The sequence below is a fragment of the Betta splendens genome, chromosome 15, assembly GCF_900634795.4.
Source record: "Betta splendens chromosome 15, fBetSpl5.4, whole genome shotgun sequence".
Taxonomy (NCBI): Eukaryota; Metazoa; Chordata; class Actinopteri; order Anabantiformes; family Osphronemidae; genus Betta; species Betta splendens.
In genome coordinates this window covers 17,766,132-17,781,223 of record NC_040895.2, presented here as the reverse complement: position 1 = coordinate 17,781,223, position 15,092 = coordinate 17,766,132, and the positions used below count along the sequence as shown (strand labels likewise).

Here is a 15,092-nt window from a genome sequence, read left to right as displayed (position 1 = left end):
AAGAACCCATACGTTGATCTTATCTCAAGTCTTATTTTGGTAGGGTGTGTGCATGTCTCTGCTTAGGTGTGTGGTTTTGTGACAGTGATGACAAACGCTCATTTACATGGACAAACACAGGCGCCTGAAGCAGCCGTCGGCACGTTGCACCTGAGGAGGAGGAGGAGGAGGAGGAGGAGGAGGAAGAGGAGAAGGAGGAAGAGGAGGAGGAGGAGGAGGGCGCTCAGACAGCTTAAAGTGGACAGCTGATGTGCAGTAAATAAAGAAGTTAAAATCAGTTCTATGGTCTGTTTTTCTTACCAGCGGGGATTAAAAAGCTGCTGAAACGATGAGTCATGTTATCAGAGGTGAGTCTGAATGAATGTTTCTGCCCGTTGTCTGTTTTTGTAACTTCTGTGGTTCCGTCTGTTCAGACCAAGCTCCAGAACCGAAGTCACAGCGCGGAGGCTCCGTTCACAGCCCGAAGCAGCTCAAGGTAAAGTCACAGTTCATTGGACAACGTGTGGTTTCCTGCAGAGCTGGATGAGAAACTGTCACTTCCTCAAGTGTGACACTGAACTAATCAAGACTTCTCCAGTACGTCCCCCAGAACCTTTACCCAGTCTATAAGAACAAGTTGGTTCCGGTGGCTGACATCATTACTCCTAACCAGTTTGAGGCTGAGTGAGTACATCTTTATGTATAGTCACGTGTGTAAATGTGTGTTTATATTTGAATGCTGAATGAAGATGCTCAGTTTTCTGTGCTTCCCAGTTACTTCCAGTTTTATGTTTAAAGCAAAGATGCTCAGTTTTCTGTGCTTCCCAGTTACTTCCAGCTTTATGTTTAAAGCAAAGATGCTCAGTTTTCTGTGCTTCCCAGTTACTTCCAGCTGGCATCATCAGACGTTGAGTAAATGATGATCCTTCTACAGCAGAACTGTCAAACCCTGGTGCTCCAGAGCCGCGGTCCTGCTGGTTTCCCATCTCTCCCTGCCCCAGCTGATACTGATCACCTGACCAGGTGTGTTTCTCCAATCAGCAGCTACAATAGCTGATCACCTGGTCACAGTAATGAGCAGGGAGTTGGAAAGCCAGCAGGACGGTGGCTCTGAAGGACCAGGGTTGGACGCCCCTGTTAAACGCCATGTAGAAGGCGTCTGCTGTTCAGCTGTGAGGATGCTCCATCTAGTGGTTTGTCCTGCTCAGTGACACAACTTCTTTTTTGTTTAATGGACATTGTTCTGTTTTTTGGTCAGTAATAATAGTCAAATTCAGTGCTTCAACATTTAAATGGGATTTTCGTTGCTTTATTGTTTGTTTCATATTGGTTATTTAGTTTTCTTGTGTTTTAGATTATTGACAGGTAAAAACATCAGCACAGAGAAAGACGCTGTAGAGGTAATGCACCACCTACTACGTCATGTTTCTATAGAACGATGGATGCTTCCTGCTGACTGAACACGCGGCGTCTCTCTCTGTAGGTCATGGACCTTCTGCATGCTATGGGCCCAGACACAGTGGTCATCACCTCCTCAAATCTGCCCTCCAGACTAGGAGACCGCTTCCTTGTGTCTTTGGGCAGCCAGCGTCACGGTGGGCAGCTTAGAACAGACTGCGTTGAACATTCACAGTTTTATGAAGTGTAACCAGGTCGGCTGCTTCACACGCTGTGTTCTTGCAGTTCGTCCAGACGGAAGCAGAACGACACAAAGAGTTCGAATAGAGGTTCCCAAAGTGGATGCTGTGTTCGTAGGAACTGGAGACTTGTTTGCAGCTATGCTGCTAGCATGGACACACCACTACCCCAATGACCTCAAGGTGGGAGAACAGCACATGCAGAGTTAAACACATACCTCTACAGCATAGTTACTGTGGTGCTACTGTCGTCCGCTCAGACGGCCTGTGAGAAGACCTTTTCTGTGATGCACCATGTGATCCAGAGGACCATATCTTATGCTCACGGTAAGACAAGTCTTAACAAGTTGTTAGAAGAGTTGCCTCGACATGTTTCACAAATGAACATACCAAGTAAATACAATAAATCAATAATAATAAAGATCTAGTTTGTCGAGTTGATGTTTGCGCCCAGTGCGTAGAAGCGTTGAGTCGGTTGAGGTGATGGATGTTGTAACGTCTCTGTTTTCTCGTATTTGCCCACCCCTGTTCCCAGAGTTAGCAGGTCCTGGTCGGAGGCCCAGTCCGCCCCAGCTGGAGCTCAGAATGGTTCAAAGTAAAGCTGACATAGAAGACCCAGCTATAGTTACGGAGGCCACAGTCATATCCTAACATTACCCACCCACGAGACTCGTACTAACCTCGTCCTCACCCATAAGTCTCTGTCATATCACGGTAAATCAACACTGTAGACCAACAACTCCTCGTCCACACTCATGCCCCTCATAGTATTGTATCCCCTTTAGTCTGTTCACTCTACGCTCTTTACCATTGAACTCCTCCGTGTCTTGACCCTTAAGCCCTGAACCCGGTTTAGGAACCAGAGCCATGGATGGACACGAGGTTTGGTCCAGTCAGACTGTGCTAACATGTCTAACGAGGTATGTGAGTCCGAATCCAGCCGCCCTCATGCCCTCATATGACTTAATGGCACAATATGTAGTTAATCCTGTGGGGGGTGCTCCGGGAGTATGGAGTCCAGGGCCCTTTGCTAAGGGCTGTTCGGTCTCTGTACAACCAGAGCAGGAGCTTGGTTCGCATTGCCAGCAATAAGTCAGACCTGTTCCCGGTGCATGTTGGACTTTGGCAGGGCTGCCCTTTGTCACCGGTTCTGTTCATTATTTTTATGGACAGAATTTCTAGGCGCAGCCAGGGGCCGGAGGGGTTCTGGTTTGGGGACCACAGGATAGCATCTCTGCTTTTTGCAGATGATGTTGTCCTGTTGGCTTCATCAGGCCAGGACCTCCAGCGTGCGCTGGTGCGGTTTGCAGCTGAGTGTGAAGCGGCTGGGATGAGAATCAGTTCCTCCAAATCTGAGGCCATGGTTCTCAACCGGAAAAAGGTGGTTTGCTCTCTCCAGGTTGGAGAAGAGTTCCTGCCCCAAGTGGAGGAGTTTAAGTATCTTGGGGTCTTGTTCACGAGTGAGGGAAGGAAGGAGCGTGAGTTTGACAGACGGATCGGTGCGGCGGCTGCAGTAATGCGGTCGGTGTATCGGTCTGTCGTGGTGAAGAGGGAGCTGAGCCGAAAGGCAAAGCTCTCAATTTACCGGTCAATCTACGTTCCTACCCTCACCTATGGTCATAAGCTTTGGGTCATGACCGAAAGGGCAAGGTCACGGATACAAGCGGCTGAAATGAGCTTCCTCCGCAGGGTGGCTGGGCGCTCCCTTAGAGATAGGGTGAGGAGCTCTGTCACCCGGGAGGAGCTCGGAGTAGAGTCGCTGCTCCTCCACATCGAGAGGAGCCAGCTGAGGTGGCTCGGGCATCTAGTTCGGATGCCTCCTGGGGAGGTGTTCCGGGCATGTCCCACCGGTAGGAGGCCCCGAGGAAGACCTAGGACTCGCTGGAGAGAATACGTCTCTCGGCTGGCCTGGGAACGTCTTGGGGTCCCACCGGAAGAGCTGGAGGAAGTGTCCGGGGAGAGGGAAGTCTGGAACTCTCTGCTTAGACTGCTGCCCCCGCGACCCGGCCCCGGATAAGCGGATGAAAATGGATGGATGGATGCTTTCATCACAGCCCAGATTTCACAGTCATTGTGTCAGTTGGACTTTTTTGTCATTTACACCACAGTCATGCCTTACCTGCTCCCTGGAAGTAGGTTTTCAGCTGACTTGAGGTTTGGGGTGGAGTCATTGTATGAAATGACGCTGGACGTAAACCTACCACAGCCTGGGCATCAGTCCTGTGTCTGTTTCCACAGTGGAGTGCCATGGGAAAACGTGAGGAGAGCGTGATGTGCGACAGTGGTCATGAGCTGGTTTCAAACCAATGACCAATGAAACCAAATCTCCTAAGGCACGTGCCTTAGCCCGCTGAGCTACCAGGGCCCCAGAAACCAGATTCCAACTGTCACGATCTGGGTTTTGTTTCTTGTTTCCTGTTTTATTTTGTAATACTTCCTGTTTAGTTGTCACGTCCTGGTTCTAGATCCGCTTTTATGTTGAAGGGACTTACTGCTACGTCACATCACAGCTGTTCCCTGTCAGTACCGGTCCGCATTATCCACACCTGCACTTCATCTGCTATTAGTTCACCTGGTATTTAAGCACCACCTCTAAGCCCAGCACCTTGCCAGATTGTTTGCTCATTCACCCGTGACAACTCTCCAGCGTTCAGCCTGTAAGTTTATCGTGTACCAGTTGCTGTCTGCCGTCTTGACCGTGTCTTTTGCCTTGCCCTCGTCTGTACCGTTGCTTGAGTTTCTGGATTGCCGTGTACCGACCTTTGCCTGTCTGACCACGAGAACCATTAAACCTTTTGTCACCGAGCCTTGTCTCCGCTGTGCGTGTGGGTCCGCTACCTTGAGTCTGTGACAGTACAATCTGGCCACACTCGGACCCAGCCGGCGTCTTGCATCGGTTTAAGGGCTGCAAGGGATTTTGTTTTGTTTACTCGGACAGCGCAGAGTCGCGATGGTGTTTACCTGCTCGAGGCTGCCGGAGGACCTCCGCTGGTGCTTCGGGGAGCTCGCGAGGAATTACGCGGAAGCCCCCAGTCTGAAGGCGCGGCTCCGCGTAATAAAACAGGCGATCGCTATCCTGGAGGAGGAATTTTGGTGGCTTGACTACCCGGGAGTGCAGACGCTTTTTGAGAAGCTCCAGGCAGTACGGAGGGATTTGGCACGCGCTCTGCGCGCGGCGCCCGCCAGCGTCTCATCAGCTGTTCCTGCTGCACCGGAAAGCGCTCCTGTCGCTGCTCCGTCGAGTCAAGCTCACGTTCCTGTCGTCACTCAGTCAAGTCAAGCTCACGTTCCTGTCATCGTTCAGTCGAGCCAAGCTCACGTTCCTGTCGTCACTCAGTCAAGTCAAGCTCACGTTCCTGTCATCGCTCAGTCGAGCCAAGCTCACGTTCCTGTCGCTGCTCAGTCGAACCAAGCTCACGGTCCTGTCGCTGCTCAGTCGAGTCAAACTCACTCCCCCGTTGCCGCTCAGGCAGATCCAGCTCCCGTTCCAGACACCAGCTCACCGGTCCCAGTCCATGCCCACGTTACCGCCATAGTTCCCGAGTCCAATTCCGCCCGTACCGTGGCCCCAGCCCCTGCTTCAGCCCTGGCAGTGGAGAAGCCCACAGCTAGCCGTCGGAGGCCCAGACGGCGTCGACGACAGCCGGTTTCCCCTGTCCAGGCTCCAGAAGACTCGATCACGGAAATCAGACTGCCTCCTTCGCCAGCAGAGGGCACTCTCGCCCCAGCAGACGACATACCCACCTCCATCGCAGGCATCCCGGACAGCATTCTCCAACGGATCCGTGCCCAATGCACCCCTCCAGTCCTGTTCCTGTTTGCACACTGGCTGAACTCCGCTGAGGCAGAGACCGACCCGGTAAGCAAGGAGCGTCACTTCCGTGAAGCCGCCCTGCTCATCGCCCGGAAGCCTGCGCTGCGCGAGGCCCTGGGTTTCATTGAACCCCCATCAGAGCCTGCACCCGTTCCTGCATCAGAGCCTGCACCCGTTCCTGCATCAGAGCCTGCACCCGTTCCTGCATCAGAGCCTGCACCCGTTCCTGCATCAGAGCCTGCACCCGTTCCTGCATCAGAGCCTGCACCCGTTCCTGCATCAGAGCCTGCACCCGTTCCTGCATCAGAGCCTGCACCCGTTCCTGCATCAGAGCCTGCACCCGTTCCTGCATCAGAGCCGGCATCACTGGCCCCAGCGTCTAAGTCGGCACCACTGGCCCCAGCGTCTAAGTCTGCACCACTGGCCCCAGCGCCCCTGGCTGCACCACTGGCGGCAGCAACTCCCGCCCTAGCCTCACCTCAGCCATGCCAAGCTCCAGCTCACGCCTCACCCCAGCCATGCCAAGCTCCAGCTCACGCCTCACCTCAGCCATGCCAAGCTCCAGCTCACGCCTCACCTCAGCCATGCCAAGCTCCAGCTCACGCCTCACCTCAGCCATGCCAAGCTCCAGCTCACGCCTCACCTCAGCCATGCCAAGCTCCAGCCCACGCCTCACCTCAGCCATGCCACGCTCCAGCCCACGCCTCACCTCAGCCATGCCACGCTCCAGCCCACGCCTCACCTCAGCCATGCCACGCTCCAGCCCAGCCTGCAGCAGCTCGAGCCTCGGCTGCGTCACGTCAGGTTCAAGCCTCGGCTCCAGCTCAGTCACGTCAGGTTCAAGCCTCGGCTCCAGCTCAAGCTCAAGATCAAGCTCCATCTTTACGCCAGCTAGCGGACACTCCTGGCCAGTCACACCAGGCCCCAGCTCCTGTTCCTGTCGGCCATATTGAGGCCGCTCCAGTTCCTGTCGGCCATATTGAGGCCGCTCCCGTTCCTGTCGGCCATATTGAGGCCGCTCCCGTTCCTGTCGGCCATATTGAGGCCGCTCCCGTTCCTGTCGGCCATATTGAGGCCGCTCCCGTTCCTGTCGGCCATATTGAGGCCGCTCCCGTTCCTGTCGGCCATATTGAGGCCGTTCTAGTCCCAGTTCCTGTCGGCCATATTGAGGCCGTTCTAGTTCCTGTCGGCCAAGTAGAGGCCGTTCTAGTCCCAGTTCCTGTCGGCTCCTCAGGGGAGGACGCCGTTCTAGTTCCTGTCGGCCAAGTAGAGGCCGTTCTAGTCCCAGTTCCTGTCGGCTCCTCAGAGGAGGACGCCGTTCTAGTTCCTGTCGGCCAAGTAGAGGCCGTTCTAGTCCCAGTTCCTGTCGGCTCCCCTGAGGAGGACGCCGTTCTAGTTCCTGTCGGCCAAGTAGAGGCCGTTCTAGTCCCAGTTCCTGTCGGCTCCCCTGAGGAGGACGCCGTTCTAGTTCCTGCCACTGTCGGCCCCTCGGAGGCCGCAGCCCCCGACGATCCCCAGGAGGGGGTCGTCCCGGCCGCAGCGTCTGCCGCAGCGTCTGTTGCAGCTCCTGCCGACCTCCCGGAGGAGGTCGGTCCAGCTCCGTCTCCGGCCGACCTCCCGGAGGAGGTCGGTCCAGCTCCGTCTCCGGCCGACCTCCCGGAGGAGGTCGGTCCAGCTCCGTCTCCGGCCGACCTCCCGGAGGAGGTCGGTCCAGCTCCGTCTCCGGCCGACCTCCCGGAGGAGGTGGTCGGCCCGCTCCTGGTTCATGTGTTTTTTGAGCCAATGTGTGCAGGTGCAGCTCCTGGCGGTCCGGTCCCGGACACGCTCGTCTCTGCTCCTGGCGGTCCGGCCCCGGACACGCTCGCCTCAGCTCCTGGTGGTCCGGTCCCGGACACGTTCGTCTCTGCTCCTGGTGGTCCGGTCCCGGACACGTTCGTCTCTGCTCCTGGTGGTCCGGTCCCGGACACGCTCGTCTCGGCTCCTGGAGGTCCGGTCCCGGTCTCGCTCGTCTCGGCTCCTGGAGGTCCGGTCCCGGTCTCGCTCGTCTCGACTTCTGGAGGTCCGGTCCCGGTCTCGCTCGTCTCGACTTCTGGAGGTCCGGCCCCGGACACGTTCGCCTCAGCTCCTGGTGGTCCGGCCCCGGACACGTTCGCCTCAGCTCCTGGTGGTCCGGTCCCGGACACGTTCGCCTCAGCTCCTGGTGGTCCGGTCCCGGACACGTTCGCCTCAGCTCCTGGTGGTCCGGTCCCGGACACGTTCGCCTCTGCTCCTGGTGGTCCGGTCCCGGACACGTTCGCCTCTGCTCCTGGTGGTCCGGTCCCGGACACGTTCGCCTCTGCTCCTGGTGGTCCGGTGCTGGCCGCGTCTGTCTCCAGTCCTGGAGGCCCGGTGCTGGCCGCGTCTGCATCGGTTCCTGGTGGCCTGGTTCCGGCCTCGTCTCCACGTCTGTCTTCGCCTCTGGTTCCTGCCTCGTCTCCACGTCTGTCTTCGCCTCTGGTTCCTGCCTCGTCTCCACGTCTGTCTTCGCCTCTGGTTCCTGCCTCGTCTCCACGTCTGTCTTCGCCTCTGGTTCCTGCCTCGTCTCCACGTCTGTCTTCGCCTCTGGTTCCTGCCTCGTCTCCACGTCTGTCTTCGCCTCTGGTTCCTGCCTCGTCTTTGTCTCGGCTGCCAGACTGGTGGCCTCGCCCTCGGCGCCCCCTGCTGCCTGGATGGCGCTGCCTCCTGCGGCGCCGTCCGCCTCGACCCCTCAGTCTTCAGGATCGGCGTCCGCCTGGAGGACATCGCCGTTCGGGGTGGTCCCCGTGGACGCTGGCCCAGCTCAAGGGCACTAGGCGTGCCACCCTGCCTCAGCGGTGGCTGAGTAGGATCTCGCCGCGTCTCCACCCGCCGTGAGGGGATTCCTGGACTCTGAGTTTCCCTGGACGTGGACTTTGTTCTTGTCTCATGGACATTCATGTTTTCTTGATTATGGGACTCGGTCTTGTTTTGTTTTTCGGGGGGGTCCTCTGGTCTGTCGTGTTCGGGCGTGTGTTTTGTGTTGTTGGGGGTTTCCGTTTTTGCCCTCCCCCAGTCCGCCCTCCGCCCGCCCTGTCGGTGTTCCATGCGGGTTGTTTTTGGTTCTTGCCCTCCGCCGGTCCTCCCTCCGCCCGCCCTGCTTGGGTTTTGTTTTTTTTCTTTGGTCGTCTGGAATCCGCCCTTGGGAGGGGGGTACTGTCACGATCTGGGTTTTGTTTCTTGTTTCCTGTTTTATTTTGTAATACTTCCTGTTTAGTTGTCACGTCCTGGTTCTAGATCCGCTTTTATGTTGAAGGGACTTACTGCTACGTCACATCACAGCTGTTCCCTGTCAGTACCGGTCCGCATTATCCACACCTGCACTTCATCTGCTATTAGTTCACCTGGTATTTAAGCACCACCTCTAAGCCCAGCACCTTGCCAGATTGTTTGCTCATTCACCCGTGACAACTCTCCAGCGTTCAGCCTGTAAGTTTATCGTGTACCAGTTGCTGTCTGCCGTCTTGACCGTGTCTTTTGCCTTGCCCTCGTCTGTACCGTTGCTTGAGTTTCTGGATTGCCGTGTACCGACCTTTGCCTGTCTGACCACGAGAACCATTAAACCTTTTTGTCACCGAGCCTTGTCTCCGCTGTGCGTGTGGGTCCGCTACCTTGAGTCTGTGACACCAACCTTTGCTTTTTGTTTGCTTGTTTCAACCTCCACCTCTCAATGTTTGACCTTCAACTGCAGGAACAGCTGCAAACTTATCAACAGTTAACATAGTAGTTTGGAAACCAAAGTGAGTGGAGGCTTCAAAATCAAACCACATCAGTCCAGATGTTGTCAGTGTCCCACCTGGGCTGGATGTAAGGTTCTGGGCAGACCAGTGTCACTCTGTACTGCTGTCGTTTCTCTATTGACTGTACTGTGATACTGCCTTAGGAACCTAATATAACACCACAACACTCACTGAGGGAGAGGAGGAGGGAGGAAACCAAGGACGTGTCTAAATGCAGGTACTTTAGACGACAGCTTACTAGAACATGACTTTAGATTTTTGTTCTCAGTATATAGAAATAAATGTTTAGGGCTGCATGTTTTCACTAGCAGTTTTAGTTCTGATTAATTTATGATTTAAAGGTTAACATGAAATTAAACTTTTAAGTTGATCTTGTGCTGAAGACCATCTGATGCAAACACCTCATATTAGATACAAGCACATTAGCAGACTAATGGCTTTGGAACAGTGATTTTTAAAACCCGTTTAACGATAATTGTTGAAACAGATTTTTGTACGTTACATTAAGCGTCTGTAGCACTAATTGTCATGTCGATGACAGACTGCGTGTGCTTTCAGCTCTGCACCATCCAAGCCTCCGCCTCCTGCTAACAGCCAGTCAGCCGTGTTCCTACCCGTGTCCACCTGCCGTGTCTGTGTGTGAGAGCGTGGATGTAAATGTGTGAATAGCTCTATATCAACGTCATTTAGGGTCACAGGGTTGTGTGTGTGTGTGTGTGTGTGTGTGTGTGTGTGTGTGTGTGTGTGTGTGTGTGTGTGTGTGTGTGTGTGTGTGTGTGTGTGTGTGTGTGTGTGTGAGAAACGAAAGAAACCTGTATGAGGAACAGGAAGGAGGGGGGACAAAGTAGACTGGAGAGAAAGAGAGGGGAGGTAGTCCAGGTGTAGGAGGACAATCAATCTGCTGGGGACCATTGGTTCTGGGTTTGAAGTGGGATTCTTGATTTGCTTGTTGTCTCGTGCATCTTCTTTCTCTTCCTGACCTCCTGCACCAGCCTGTGTGTGTGTGTGTGTGTGTGTGTGTGTGTGTGTGTGTGTGTGTGTGTGTGTGTTAGCTCTCTGCTGTACCTCCCAAGCCGTGACCCACCTGCTGCTGTTGTCGTAGGCATTACTTTTCAGTTTGGGAGCCTCTCGTGACTCTCTGTGATGTAGTCCGGCCGTCACACGTGGCTCTGCTTAATGCTTGACCTTGTGCTCACTCGCCCTCATCCTCCTCCATTTAATAACAGAACAGCAGCTCGTCTCTGACTGTGGTCCTCTCCTCTCCTCCTGATTGACAGGTTCATCTCTGCCATCTAGTTTGTCTATTCTTGGTGGCCAAAACAAAACATTTAACGAAACAAGGAAATGTAATAACCATTGTTTGGTAGCTGTTTTTAGTATTATGTTTTTGGAGCGTTACAAGTATTTTTTACCATGTTACAATTAAAGATTGTAGTGTACAAATTCACATTTATAAAAAAACATATATATCTATATATATATATGAGAAATGTATGTTCTAATGCAATAAAGAGAGATTAAGAATTATCCCTAAGACTCTTCTTCCTTAGTAAAAGTGTCCGTACTTTGTGTCTTTTGGTTTCAGAAGCGTCAGCGTTCAGTTGAATTCAGTTGTTTTTTTACTACAGTGATGTCTCATCAGTTGTAGTTATGAGCCCAAAAACATACTTTATTCAACGACAAGCCCCAGTTGGCTTTGAACTCTGCATGGTAGTATGTGGTAAATGTGTCTTATACTGTAATATATAATACTTGTTTTAACTACATACTATACTATGACACTTATTAGACTCTTTAGTATAGTACTAGTACTATAGTACTATAGCACTAGTATAGTAATTATGGGGCTGTCTTAGGTTATTTCCTGTCATAGTCAGAACCAGAGAAGTGTTTATGTCCAGGCACAGTAGACAACACTAACAGGATTCTGTCGTGGTATCAGGTGTAAATGCAATAAAATGTCAAGATATAAAGTCAGAATAAACATCCAGTATAATTCACATGTTAGGATAAAAGAGCTACATATAGAACAAAGAAAAAGTAGGTGTACAAACAAAAGCAGTTCAGCTGTCTGTAGGCTGGAGCGAGTCACAGGGGCCGGGGGGGGGGGGGGGGGGGGGTGGGGGGGGGTGGGGGGGGGGGTCTGTCCTGGAGTCTACCTCCATCTCTACTGTCTCGATAGTGTTGAGCTCCAGGTTGTTGCAGGTTGCTACACCGACAGTCCGTCCGTCTCCTGGAGGTCAACTCGTCTCCACCAGAGGTGAGGCGTCGTCTGCAGGTGGAGTTTGACTGATGGTGTCCAGATGTGCAGCTGTTGGTTCACAGGCTTAAAAACAGAAAAGCTGCAGCATCGGAGGATCCAATGCAGAGGGTCCTGGGGTCAGAGACAAGCTTCAGACTGTCTGTCTGTCTGTCTGTCTGTCTGTCTGTCTGTCTGTCTGTCTGTCTGTCTGTCTGTCTGTCTGTCTGTCTGTCTGTCTGTCTGTCTGTCTGTCATCGTACAGTATATCATGGCATAGAGATGTGGAGTCATGTAACATGATCACAGGACAAAGCATCAACATGAGATAGAAACTTACAGTTGGAGTAAAGTATGAAACTGTGTTTTTGTTAGTTAAACTTAAACTCCATTGATCAAACTTGTTTCCTTCTGTGCATGAAACACAAACTTTGACTGTCATGTTTTACATATTTGCGCCTGGCTGAGTTTTCCTTCTCGTCCCTAAACAAATGCAAAGCCAAGTCCAGGTGTTCATGAACCTTGTCCTTTACGATGTTTGGACTCTGCATGCAGACGAGCCAACATCACACTCTAACGCTTCAAGGTAAATGTTGGAACGCGACTATATAATATTCTTATATTCATTGTCTCAAGGAAATGCAAACTAAAGGAGTACGCAGGTTAAAATATTTTCTATGTCTATACTGTCAAGGCTAAAATGCTGTGTATTGTGAACATGTGTTTATCTTGATCAAATTTGTCCCAGCAACGTCGAGTTAATCACCTTTAAGCTATTTAATGACTCATCTAATGATCCATTGCATTTTGAAGCTGAATCTGTTTCTCACTCAGTTCCAGGTTCATCCTCAGAGACACTGAACGTGCTGCTCTCACTGGTTCTTTCTAAGTTTTTACTCTAGTCCAGGATGGAGAAGTCCAACGTCACCGGCTGCTCCACTTGTAGCAGCGTGGACGGCCTGTTTGTGGTGACTCTCGCCATCATTGCTCTCTGCCTTCCTTTGACCTTGCTGGCTGCCTACTCCCTGTTTACGCTGGTGAGTACGTGAACCTGGCGACTTAAATCTGAGCATTTGGACAGTTCACTGAAGAACAGGAAGCCATGAAGCTTCTAGAACCTGTTCCTCTGAGACTGCAGCTGCATGATCATTGTTAGTGCTTGTATTAAGATTGATTTAGTTTGAAGAATCCTAAGGCTTCACTGACGGTAAAACGGTAAAACCGCTGTTTGCTGCTGCTTCCATCGGGTTCGTGGTTGCACTCCACTTATGGCCAAGTTCTGTTGGAAGAGTTTAAATGAAGTTGTTTGTGGATTGTGGCGGTTCTGGTTCTGGTGGTGCTCATTTACACGCTGATTTTCCTGCCCAGTGCCATTTGGTCGCTGGCAGAAGATGCCAGAAGTAACAACACCTTCAGCGATTTGTCCTTCATTATAATTATGTTTTCCTAAAGCAGGGAGGACTCGGGGACAAGCTTCTGGCCTTTGTCTGTTGCACAATGGAAAGAAATGACATCAGTAGATCAGCATGAAAGGGAACAAGACATAAGTTACAATTCAACTGTTAACATGACTGAGTTTGAGTAGATGGTTCTACTGTAATAAACATCAGGGTTTGTCTTTGTTGTGTGGGTTCTGTTAAATCTTACAACAGCAGCTCACAGTGGATGAGGTCAGACATGCTGCTTCCTGTGGTCACGCCCCCTTTGTCTTAACTGGAAACAAACAGGAAACCACAGTGTCACAGCAAAGAGCCCAACGGCGAATGTGCAGCGCTGCGTCTACAGACAGAGCTCTGTAAAAGATGGAGTAAATGCTGGACGCCATCACTTATGTTTATGTCAATGCATCACAGAGAAGCACAAATCACTGCATCCACCAGAAAAGCACTGCAGACATTTACACTGCAGCATGTATTCGCCTCATATTCACCCAGCACTCATACAAGCTGCCCACTTCCTGATCTACTGTACAAAAAACTACAGGTGTTTGTGGACAGATCGGTTTCAACAGTGTGTGGGAAGAGTTTAAATGAAGTTGTTGGTGATGGGGTGCTGCGTTCAGGGCCAGCAGCCTTCCTGCTTCCTTCCCCTTTGTAAGAATGGGTTTCAGGTTACTGTATGTGCAGAGGTCCAGTCTAGACACAGCAAAACTGATGCAAATAGTCCAGACTCACCAGAGGGTTGAATGCATCTGCTTTGTCTGCACCATTCAGCATTTTCCTTGCAAAGTTAAACGTGTGGACCAGAGCTAATGAAGCGTCATGATCTCCAGCCAACGTGGAACCAGCTGCAGTAAATGAGGCTCCTCGTGACCAGAGTGGATTCCTCCTCTGTCCTGCAGGTCCAGAAGGATCAAGTTGTTCCCGTCTACATCATCAACGTCCTCCTTTCTGACCTGATTCAGCTCTGCTGCATGGTGGTTGAAGTGTCGCTTCAGCCGCTCAACTCCGACCTCTTCTTCTTCGTCTACTACTTCGGTGTGGTGGCCGGCGTGGGCTTCATGGTGTGCGTGGCTCTGGAGAGGTAGCAGCGGTCTCGCTCTGCGTGCACTCGCCTGCGGCTGATCCGTGCCCTTCATGCGTGTCTGTTCCTGCAGGTACCTGGTGGTGGCCTGGCCGCTGTGGTACCGCTTCAGACGAACGCTGGGCGTCTCGCTGGCGGTCTCTGCCGTGGTCTGGACTCTTCCTCTGCTCTACATCCTCCCTGTGCATTTCCAGGCGGACTTTGTCGTCAGTGAAACCATTCTGGCCGTGGTCTTCCTGCTGCCCTACCCGCTGCTCCTGTTCTTCCTCGGCGGGACCCTCAGAGCCTTGTACACCTCCATCAGCGTCCCTGCTGCTGAAAAGCGGAGGATTGTGGCGGTTCTGGTTCTGGTGGTGCTCATTTACACGCTGATTTTCCTGCCCAGTGCCATTTGGTCGCTGGCAGAAGATGCCAGAAGTAACAACACCTTCAGCGATTTGTCCTTCACTATAATCAAGTTCAGTCCTTTGGCCGACTTGTTCCTGTATGTTTTCCTAAAGCAGGGAGGACTCGGGGACAAGCTTCTGGCCTTTGTCTGTTGCACAATGGAAAGAAATGGCATCAGTAGATCAGCATGAAAGGAAACAAGACATAAGTTACAATTCAACTGTTAACATGACTGAGTTTGAGTAGATGGTTCTACTGTAATAAACATCAGTGTTTGTCTTTGTTGTGTGGGTTCTGTTAAATCTTACAACAGCAGCTCACAGTGGATGAGGTCAGACATGCTGCTTCCTGTGGTCGCGCCCCCTTTGTCTTAACTGTAAACAAACAGGAAACCACAGTGTCACAGCAAAGAGCCCAACGGTGAATGTGCAGCGCTGCGTCTACAGACAGAGCTCTGTAAAAGATGGAGTAAATGCTGGACGCCATCACTTATGTTTATGTCAATGCATCACAGAGAAGCACGAATCACTGCATCCTCGAGAAAAGCACTGCAGACATTTACACTGCAGCATGTATTTGCCTCATATTCACCCAGCACTCATAGAAGCTGCCCACTTCCTGATCTACTGTACAGAAAACTACAGGTGTTTGTGGACAGATCGGTTTCAGCAGTGTGTGGGAAGAGTTTAAATAAAAATAAAAAGTTGTTGATGATGCGA

General features: G+C 52.0%; 2 protein-coding genes across 4 annotated transcripts; both read left to right on the top strand.

The window, feature by feature from the left end:
• Nucleotides 1-212: 212 nt before the first annotated feature.
• On the top strand, nt 213-3,634 carry LOC114870375 (pyridoxal kinase-like). Of its 2 annotated transcripts, XM_055502503.1 has the most exons (8): nt 244-347; nt 414-475; nt 578-663; nt 1,334-1,379; nt 1,463-1,574; nt 1,663-1,799; nt 1,877-1,943; nt 2,152-3,634. In XM_055502503.1, exons 1-8 carry the CDS (start codon nt 329-331, stop codon nt 2,265-2,267), a joined length of 645 nt encoding a protein of 214 aa, XP_055358478.1. In that variant the 5' UTR covers nt 244-328; the 3' UTR covers nt 2,268-3,634. The 2 variants fall into 2 exon arrangements, with proteins under 2 accessions (XP_040923514.1, XP_055358478.1); XM_041067580.2 differs by having other exon boundaries at nt 213-475.
• An 8,227-nt stretch (nt 3,635-11,861) lies between these two features.
• Nucleotides 11,862-15,003, top strand: LOC114870373 (G-protein coupled receptor 4-like). Of its 2 annotated transcripts, XM_055502536.1 has the most exons (4): nt 11,862-12,049; nt 12,298-12,500; nt 13,805-13,986; nt 14,060-15,003. In XM_055502536.1, exons 2-4 carry the CDS (start codon nt 12,372-12,374, stop codon nt 14,562-14,564), a joined length of 816 nt encoding a protein of 271 aa, XP_055358511.1. In that variant the 5' UTR covers nt 11,862-12,049; nt 12,298-12,371; the 3' UTR covers nt 14,565-15,003. The 2 variants fall into 2 exon arrangements, with proteins under 2 accessions (XP_055358511.1, XP_029030717.1); XM_029174884.3 differs by having other exon boundaries at nt 11,862-12,500; nt 14,060-15,002.
• The last annotated feature ends 89 nt before the right edge of the window (nt 15,004-15,092 follow it).

Coding starts and splice junctions, on each gene's coding strand:
- LOC114870375 (XM_041067580.2), top strand. CDS start 362: ATGTTTCTGCCCGTTGTCTGTTTTTGTAACTTCTGTGGTTCCGTCTGT. Junction 1,575..1,662: donor TTTGGGCAGCCAGCGTCACG/GTGGGCAGCTTA, acceptor GTGTTCTTGCAG/TTCGTCCAGACGGAAGCAGA. Junction 1,800..1,876: donor ACTACCCCAATGACCTCAAG/GTGGGAGAACAG, acceptor TCGTCCGCTCAG/ACGGCCTGTGAGAAGACCTT.
- LOC114870373 (XM_055502536.1), top strand. CDS start 12,372: ATGGAGAAGTCCAACGTCACCGGCTGCTCCACTTGTAGCAGCGTGGAC. Junction 12,501..13,804: donor CCTACTCCCTGTTTACGCTG/GTGAGTACGTGA, acceptor TCTGTCCTGCAG/GTCCAGAAGGATCAAGTTGT. Junction 13,987..14,059: donor GTGTGCGTGGCTCTGGAGAG/GTAGCAGCGGTC, acceptor CTGTTCCTGCAG/GTACCTGGTGGTGGCCTGGC.